This window comes from Felis catus, chromosome C1 (genome assembly GCF_018350175.1).
Source record: "Felis catus isolate Fca126 chromosome C1, F.catus_Fca126_mat1.0, whole genome shotgun sequence".
Taxonomy (NCBI): Eukaryota; Metazoa; Chordata; class Mammalia; order Carnivora; family Felidae; genus Felis; species Felis catus.
In genome coordinates, this window is record NC_058375.1 from 31,729,575 (window position 1) to 31,739,182 (window position 9,608).

General features: G+C 52.7%; 1 protein-coding gene and 1 long non-coding RNA gene across 2 annotated transcripts; one reads left to right on the plus strand and one right to left on the minus strand.

Moving 5' to 3' along the window:
- The first annotated feature begins 2,054 nt into the window (after positions 1–2,054).
- LOC109502260 lies at positions 2,055–4,137 on the plus strand. Its single transcript, XR_002160759.3, has 2 exons — positions 2,055–2,182; positions 3,879–4,137. It is a non-coding gene; the product is annotated as an uncharacterized LOC109502260 (long non-coding RNA).
- CITED4 (Cbp/p300 interacting transactivator with Glu/Asp rich carboxy-terminal domain 4) lies at positions 2,179–3,549 on the minus strand. Its single transcript, XM_023258533.2, has one exon. The coding sequence runs from the start codon at positions 3,264–3,266 to the stop codon at positions 2,712–2,714; it is 555 nt and encodes a 184-aa protein (XP_023114301.1). The 5' UTR covers positions 3,267–3,549; the 3' UTR covers positions 2,179–2,711.
- Positions 4,138–9,608: the final 5,471 nt, after the last annotated feature.

Below are 9,608 nucleotides of genomic sequence, written 5' to 3' on the forward strand. Positions count from 1 at the left end.
GCTTCCGGAACTGGATCCCGAGGCCGTCAGAATACAAGCCTCTGTGTGCTGGCAAGGACACTCCATCCTCCAAAGAATCCTCCAAAGGGTATCAGGGATTTGGAGATCCAGGTGATGGACTGCCCCAGCCTTACCTTCTATTCTGTCCACCTGTTTGTTGTCCAATTTGTCAGCAGCCCCGCTGGGAAGGATGGGGGGGCTGGAAATAGCTCAGCAGCTGGACTCCTTCACCTCCCTCCACCCTGCCTTACCTCTACAAAGAGGCAGGTGTTGGGTTTTCATTGTAATCCCTTCCATATGGAGAGCACTTTGGTGTTTTACCAGCTGCTTGTTAACCCATCCCTGAATTTCCTCCTCATTTCTTTTTTTTTTATTTTTTATTTTTTATTTTTTCAACGTTTATTTTTGGGACAGAGACAGAGCATGAACGGGGGAGGGGCAGAGAGAGAGGGAGACACAGAATCGGAAACAGGCTCCAGGCTCTGAGCCATCAGCCCAGAGCCTGACGCGGGGCTCGAACTCCCGGACCGCGAGATCGTGACCTGGCTGAAGTCGGACGCTTAACCGACTGCGCCACCCAGGTGCCCCTTGCTCCTCATTTCTTGTGAGGCTTATTGCCTTATGAAATAGCAGGGCCGGTATATTAGCCCCATTTTACTAGTGGGAAAACTGAGGCTTATAGAGAAGGGAATCATGATAGTGTCCAGGAGAGTGCCAGAGCCTCCCATCACAATCCAGCCTCCTGATTTTGTTTTTAAGAGAGGGAGAGCGCGCAAGTGAACGAGGGGCAGAGAGAGTGCGTGCGTGCCAAAGAGAGTGAGAGAGAAACGGGGCTCACCCAAAGAGGGGCTCATGTTTACCCGAAGTGGGGCTCGAACTCACCTGATGTGGAACTTGAACTCAAGAATGGTGAGATCATGACCTGGGCCAAAGTCAGATGCTTAACGATTGAGCCACCCAGGTGCCCCCAGCCTCCTGTTTGTTTTTGTTTTTGTTTTTATCTCTAGGTCTTGGGCAGAGCTGGGGCAAACACGGGCCATTCTGAGCCCAGAGCTCAGGGCAGTCCCTTTCCAGAAGCCTATCCGTCCTTCCCATCCTGTCCCAGAAAGCCCCATTATCTTAGGGGAGACCTTTATTCACTTGCCTAAGACTTCCTGTCGTCCACTCCATGCTTTCTGGTGGCTCCAGAGCCTGTGGTGACACGGTATACCCTGAGTGAACTCACAGCTGGAGAGAAGAGTCATGTTAACAAACAAGTTCCTCACTAGAGCGAAGCCCAACCAGTGTTCCTCTCCAGAGTCTCTGGAATTCATTCTCTCTTCTCCAGCCCCACTGCCCTGTCCTAGCTGGTCCTCGGCATCTCTGACCTCCTCCTTGCCTTCAGAGCTTCTGTCCTGGCCTTTCACCCACCCCCACGAAACACCTAGGGACCTTTCCAGAGAGCCAATAGCAGAGGGTGGCCAGGAGCTCACAATGGTGATCAGGACTGAGGAACAACCCTGCCGGGCCTGGGAGAGCTCTCACATCTCTCCTCTGTAGAGTGGGGACTGTGCCTACTTCACAAAGTGGCTGGAAAGACCTTTGTTGTCCCTTCTAGAGACCCCATGCCCTAGTGCGTGCCCTGCACTTGTATGCTTCCTGCCTTTGAACAGGCTCTTCACTTACACGCCACCTTCTCCAGCTCCTAAAGATCATCCTTCAAGGCTCTGTTCACATCAAATGTGGCTGCCTCCCTGAAGCCTGAACTGACACACCTCCAAGCAGCTGAAACCACTCCTTCCTCTTGAATGGATGGTGTCTTGGCCAAGGAAGAGAGCCAGGATTCAAAGCGAGAACTGTCTGAATTGTCAGGTCCCACCCAGCTTCCCTCTGGCCTCTGTGCAGCCTGAACAAACAGGTGAGGGCAGCACCACCAAGCTCTCCCACCCTTTCTCTGGGCTGAGAAGTCCAACCTAAGTGCCTGTGGGTTACTCCACCGCCAGGCAGCCTCTGCCTTCCAGATTATGATGTAACAGTTGCACAACTCACAGATATTTTTGAAAGAAACTGTCAATTTCCTCTCCTGGGCACTGCCGGGGGCTGTGGCCTCCATCCCACCCAGAGTCCCCAACAGCCTCAGGACTCTAGAACCCAAATATAGTGCAGGGTTGTTGAAGTGATAAGGAAACGAAAACGCAAGACGGTAAAGTGACCCAGTTTTATTTTGGTTTTGGAGGCCAGGGGGGGGCATTGCCCCACTTGTGCAGGGATCAGGGCTGTACAATCTTCTCCTCCCCAAGGCGGGGGCCCAGGCAGCAGGGTGGAGGCCCGGTGGGTTGGCGGCTCCAGGGACCCAGTGACCGCAGTAGGTTGCACAAGGAGAGAAGGGGTATCAGGCAAGCAGCCTGGAATGGCTCAGATTGGGGGGTGGGGTAGAGGAGAATCCGAGAGGACAGAGAATCCAAGAACCGGGAGTCCGAAAGGGGGTCCGGTCCCCTTCACTTTACCGCCGAGGCTCCGGGACAGAGAGGGGGAGCTAAACTGTCATCCTGCAGGAGGCAGGGCCTGGAGTGAGGCCAGGCGTCCCAGCCCGGCGTCAGGCTCTGTGCGCTAACCCGCTGCCTCCACCCTCACGGAGGGTGCGCGCGGGGCCCAGGCGCAGGGTGCGGACTCCGGCGGGCAGTCAGATCCCCTTCTCCTCTCGGGCGCGCCAGGCAGGCGCCCGACCGCATTCAGCAGCTCACCGAGCCGGCGGGTGGCGCCGACCCCAAGTCCGAGAAGCAGTCGAACTCGCTCTGGCCCAGGAAGAGCTCGGGCAGCTCGCGCACGCGGTGCAGCCCGAGCTCCAGCTCCAGCGACGTCAGCGCTTCCTCGTCGATGAGTTCGGCGTCCATGCAGCCCAGGGCGTGTGCGGGCGGCGGTGGGGCCGGGGCGCCGGGCGCCGGCTGCAGGCACTGGGGCCCTCCCGGGACGCCGGGGGGCGCGGTCGCGCGGCCCGGGTACAGCGTCGCCACCGGCTGCAAGTGCGCGCTGCCGGCGGCCGGCGGTGGCACGGCCGGAAAGGGCTGGAAGGCAGGCGGCGGCCCGAAGGGCCCGTACGCCAGGGCCCCGGGTGGGGGCGGCGGCGGCGGGCCCAGCGGAGTCCCCCGCGGCCGCAAGCCGCTGTCCAGGCCCGGGCCCGCGTACGGCTGCAGCGTCCGGAGCGCGTGGGGGCCGTGGGAGGGCGCGCCGGGCGGCGGCCTCTGCACCAGGCGGTAGCCCTCGGCGAGCATCAGGTGGTCGGCCATGACGGCGGGCCGGATGCCTGCAGGGGCGGGGGGCGGATGGTCAGCGCGGGCGTCCCTCGGTCCCGGCCAGCTCTTCCTCCGCGGCGAGGGATCCGCGTCCCGTGCCCTCACCGCAGCCCAGCCAGGCCAAGGAAAACGGCACTCGACCCGTGCTACTGTCCAGCCCAGGGCGCACCGAACTCAGAGGTCCCGCGCGCCCCGTGGTCTCAGCTCTCGGCAGCTAGAACACCGCACACCCACGGGTTCGGGCTCTGAGACCTCCGCGCCGCGCCCCCAGAGTCAGTATCTTCTTATACCAGAGGCGGAGCTTCTCCGCCCCCAGGCGCTCATTGGCTGAATGGGACGCTCCTGGGCCGGCCTGTCTCCCTCCTCCAGGTTTCAGCCCCGCCTCTCCCGGAGCTCCGCCCTTTGGGCCCGAGGCTGTGCCTTCAGGCTTGGAAAGCTGTCCTGGGGAGGGGTGTTTTGCACTTTTCAAGGGGTTTGCGCTGTCTCCTGCTCAGCCTGGGACTGGCTGGGGCCAAGCTCAAATTGACCGGAAGGTGGGTTGAGAAGGGCCAAAGGTTTGGGTCCCCAGAGCTGTAGGATCACAAGCTCAACTTCTTAATTTTCCAGATGGAAACCGAAGCTCAGCGGTGGAAAGGATTTCCTGGGAATACACACCAAAGTCTTAACAGGATCGAGACATGGCTTTGTGATTGCCATCTCTACACAGGACACATGCACTTTAGCGGTGCAGGGTCCCCCGGAAAGTTAACTGCTTGTCCCCATGACCCCAGGGGAGCCCGAGGCTCCCTCACGGGCTCCCACTTACTTGTCGGTGGAAGCATGTACTGGGTTGTTATTAAAGTAATTTATAGGCACGTCTCCTGAAGGACTTGTATCCTCAGCATTTGGCCCAGAGCCTGGCTCAGAACAGGCTTTTAGTAAAGGTTGGGTGAAAGAACAAATGATCAAATGAATTGAAACTCATTCACCTGAGCTTCAGTTTCTTCATCTGCAAAATGGGAGCAACGGCAGCACTGACCCTACTGAGTTGTCCTGAGGGTTAAATAAAGCAGGGCATGTATAGTGCCTGGCACATAGTAAGTGCTCAAAAATGCACCTCAAATGAATGAAAGGCTGGATTTAGTTCTGTCCCTAGAGATCTTCAGAGTCGGGGATCTTGCACCTTCCCCTGATAGACTGGTAACAACTGGGATGTTTAGAGTGCTTTACATTCCACAAGCATCTTTTTGTTTGTTTGTTTGTTTTAATTTATTTTGAGAGAGAGAGAGGAAGCAGGAGGGGCAGAGAGACAGGAAAGTGAGAATCTCAAGCAAACTCCACACTGTGAGTGCAGAGCCCAATGCAGGGCTTGATCATGACAGTTTGTGAGATCACGACTGAGCTGATATCAAGAGTTGGACGCTTTACTGACTGAGCCACCCAGGCGCCCCCCGACAATCATCTTAATGGGGGCAGGGCATGGGTTAGCAGCCCCATTTTGCAGATAAGGAGACTGAGGCACACAGAGAAGTGGGCGTCCTGGGGTCCTGCACAACCAGAGCTAGCATGTGAATGCCTGTGTCCTTAAAGCAGCTGGAGTCTCTCCAGGTGGCCAGGAGAGAGCCACCTGAACCTTGCCCCTCACTTCTTTGCCACTCTGCCCCTCCCTTCTTTGGCTCTTCTTCCCTGGTAGTGTCCTTGGGACTTCCTGGAACTTGGGTTTATCCAGCTGATGCAGAGGGGAGAACCTCAGAAGCCCAAGTTTTAGTCATATCCCCACCACTGGCAAGCACTGTGACAGCTGGGGGTTATGAGGGGGTTGTCCCTTGATTCCCAGGGCCTCGGTTTTCTGCTCAGTGAAAGGGAGATTCTAATCCCTGCCTGGTCACCCTGAGAGCTTGTGGCAAGGTCACTAGTGACGATGGGTGTGATCACGTTTTATGCCAAGTATAAAAGCTGCACATGGAGTTGATTCTCCTGAAACTCTCCAATTAATGCTTCACATAGAAACTCCGAAGGCTGGCTGCACCTGGGACTCACCTGGACATGTGTATCAAGTGGGGGAAGGTGGGAGGGCTTTTGAAAAATACTAAACCTCTGCCCCCACCTAAACCTCCTGACTCAGACTCTGTGAGGGTATTTTTGAGTCCCAAGAATTTGTGTTTTCAAAGAGCGATCCTGTCACTCTGGCCTGGTTGATCCAAGGATGCTAACATTTGGGAGCCATTGTACCACTAAACAGTTTTCTCAAAAAAGCAAATAAATAACGTGTGTGTGTGAATAATGTTAAAAAGCCCTTTAATGTGGTCAACAAATATTTATTGGGCACCCACTCTGTGCCAGACATTGATCGACTAGTGGTATTGAAGCTTTGGGGATCAAGTAATTCTTTTTATTTTTTTATTTTTTGGATTTATTTTTGAGAGAGAGACAGCGTGAGCAGGACAGGGGTAGAGAGAGAGGGAGACACAGAATCCGAAGCAGGCTCCAGGCTGTGAGCTGTCAGCATAGAGCCTCAAGCGGGGCTCGAACTCACGAACCGCGAGATCATGACCTGAGCCTACGTCGGATGCTTAACCGACTGAGCCACCCTGGTGCCCCTCAAGTAATTCTCTGAGCATCTAACGAAAGCTCCAGACACCATGGCCACAAACCGTTGTGTATGAATGTGTAGGCCAGCAGATCTCTGGGGGCATCCATGAGGTCATCAGGGGTTCGTGGAGTTTGGTTACTTGGGGACATGTAGGAAAGTGTAAATAAGGAAAATAATCATCCAGATGTTAGAAAGTGGGGGGAAAAAGGTGGGAAAAAGAAAGAAAAATAGAGTTGAGAAGAGATTGGGGTACAGGGGCAGCTTGTAGTATTGAACAGGACGGTGATGGTAGGTCTCACTGTGACATTTGGGCAAAGACTTGTGGGATCTGGGACAAGAGCCATACCAACAGAGGGGACAAATGCAATGTGCCAGGGACAGAGGCATTACTGCCACCCAGGACCTGTCCCAGACCAGAATCAGTTTCTGAATCAGAAACTGGGCTGGGGCTCAGACAGCGGCATTTTCATAAGCCCTGTGGGTGGTTCTGAGCCCCGATGTTAGGGTAAAGCCTCACGGTAGGAGTGAGTGACAGTCAGGAGGGCGTGTGGCTGCAGCAGAGGGAGCTTGGGGTTGGAGGAGGTCAGAGGGAGGAGGGAGGAAGATGACATGGGGCTTGTAAGGGCTTTGTTAGGTCTCATAAGGACTTTGCAGATGAGTAACATGATCTAACTTGGCCTGAGAAGCACTGCTCTCGGTGGATCTCATTTGTTCCCGGCATTTCTGTGAACTGCTTCCTCGCTCTGCCTCGGACTGCCCAGGCACCTTCATTTCTCGGGGCTCCTGCTAATCCTGCTGCCTGGAATTCTCTTCCCCGAGACACCCACATGAGTCACTCCTTTGCTGTTTTTGGATCTCCATCTAAGAGTCAGCCCCTCATGTGCCTGGGTGGCCCACTCGGTCTGTTAAGTGACTGATTCTTGATTTCGGCTAAGGTCATGATCTCGTGGTTCGTGAGATGGAGCCCCACGTCAGCACGGAGCCTGCTTGGGATCCTCTCTCTCCCTCTCTCTGCCCCTCTGCCCTCAAAATAAACATTTTTAAAGATTTTTAAAATAAAAATAAAGATCGGCCCCTCATAGAGACCTTCCCAGGTCACCCTCTGTCCCTCTCTATCCCCTCACCCTGTTCTGCTTTGCTGCTCAGTGCCTCCTACCACTTGGCTTTATGCCAAAGAATGCCTCCTCGCAAGCAGGTCAGCTCCCTGAGAGCCCTTGATTCGCTTGTTCTGCACAGTACTTCTGAGGCCCCAGAGCAGTACTTAGAAAAGACTTAAATATTTGTTGAGTGATGAGGCAGAGCAGACGTTATTGTCCTTCTTGACAAAGAAGGAAACTGAGGCCCAGAAAACCACTCAGGAGGTTGGCCGAGGTCACAAGGTGTGTGTGGGGGGGTGGGGGGGGGAGCTGGCGTTGGAAGCGAGAAACCTGGTTAATTGTGGTGGTTCCCCCAGATGTCCAGAATTTTTTGGTACACCTCCTTAAATTTCCCTCTCCTTGAATGTGGGCTGGACGCAGTGACTCACTTCTAACAAAAAGAGTATAGCAGAATTGATGGTGCCGTTTCCAAGATTAGATCATAAAAGATAGTGTGGGTTTCTCCTTGCTCTCTTGAATCACTTGCTCTGGGGACATTAGCTGACACGTCATGGGAACGTTAGCTGACATCCAGCAGCCCTATGGAGAGGCCCACCTGGCAGGGAACAGAGAGGCTTTCTGTCAACAGCCCCTGAGGAACCAAGGCCTTTGGCCAACAGCCGTGTGTGTGAACTCTCTCAGAAGCGGACCCCCAGTGCAAGTCAAGCTTTTAGATGTCCACAGTTCCACCTGACATCTTAGTTTGCGAGATGAGAGACCTTGAGAGACCTTGAGCCGGAGTGAGCTAGCCAAGCCATTCTTGGATTCCCGAACCACAGAAACTGAGATAATAAATGTCTGTTTTATTTTTTTAAAAACGTTTTTAAACATCTATTTATTATTAAGAGACAGAGAGAGACAGAGCATGAGCATGGGAGGGGCAGAAAGAGAAGGACACACAGAATCCGAAGCAGGTTCCAGGCGCTGAGCTGTCAGCACAGAGCCTGATGCGAGGCTCGAGCTCACAAACCGGGAGGTCATGACCTGAGCCGAAGTCGGATGCCTAACCCACTGAGCCACCCAGGCACCCCAATGTTTGTTGTCTTAAACTACTCAATTTGGGGGGTAATTTTGTGCCACAGCAATAGATAATTAATACATGAATATATCAACCATCCCTGGTCCATCCCCCACATGGGCCTTACTTTGCTCTACTTTTTTTTTTTCCCTAAGCATTTATCATGTTTTAACACATTAAATAATTCACGTATTTATCATGTTTAATTGTTTATCTCCCTACTACTAGAATGTCAGCTCTACACGGCGGGGAACATTGTCTGTTTCATTTATTGATTTATCTCCGGTACCTAGAACGGCACCTGGCACATACTATATATTTATTTTTCATTAAAAATGAGATATTATCAACGCAAGACAATTCTTATTTTGGAAAAAAATAGAATGGAAAAAGAATTCATGGATGTGAGAATTAAGAAAATAGGGATGTAGGTGCTCAGTAAGTATCAGAATGTTGAATGACAGAACGGCTGACTTTGTGCGAGGGCGGCAATATGCCCCGCCCCACTCAGACACATTCTTGGCCAATGAGATGTGAGCAGAAGAGGTTGGGCGGGGCTTCCTGGAAAGCTCTTTCAAACCGATGAATTACGCAGAAGAGGTGAATCCACAGAGACCGGATGAGGATTGGGGGTTACCAGGCGCTGGAAGGAAGGGAGAATGGGAACAACTGCTTAATGACTCCTTTTGGGGCTGGTGGCTCAGTCAGTTAAGCGTCCAACTTGGGCTCAGGTCATGATCTCATGGTTGGTGGGTTTGAGCCCTCCCATGCCCCCAGCCTGCTTCCGATTCTGTGTTTTCCTCTCTCTCAGCCCCTCCCTCACTCGTGCTCTGTCTCTCACACATAAAAAACAAAAACCGAAAAGTTAAGGATTCCTTTTGGGGTGATAAAAATATTTCGGAATTATATAGTTGGTGATTACACAACATGGCGACTCCATTAAATGCCACTGATTTGTTCACTTTAAAATGGTTTGTTTTATGTGATATGAATTTCGTCTCAAAAAAAAAAAAAAAAAAAACCACCACAGGTGGATTCAGCCATCACTCACTTTATGGGCTTTGCCTTTCCTCCCTTCCTTCCAGGGATGAGGATGTGAGGCCTAGAGGGGCAGCAGCCATTTTTTCAGCATGAGGGCAGAGGAAGAAGAGGAGGAAGAAGAGAAGAGCTAACACTTATAGAGTGCTTAATGTGTGCCAGACACTGTTCCAAGCTCTTTATGTATATTAATTCACTTAATAATTACAACAATCCTATAAGGAAGGTACTATTCCCATTTTATAGATGAAAAAACTGGTACAAAGAAGAAAAATGTTGCTAAAGATAGCAGAAAGGAATCTAGGAGAGGCCTGAGACCCCCCGTGCCATGGAGCCTCTGTAGCCCATCCTGGAAGACCTACTTTGGCCTTCTTACTATTTGAAGAAAAAAAAAATTAGTCACGTCATTGTAGTTACGTTTCTGTCCATGCATCCTGAGGTTCAAAGCCAGGTGTGTCTGACTTTAGTGTGCAAGTGCACCTCACCACTGTGCTCCCCTCATCTGCAAATCAGTTATCAAGTGCTTTTTGGTACCTGAGGTCCCACAGGATGGTGGTCCTCTTGTGGGTAGA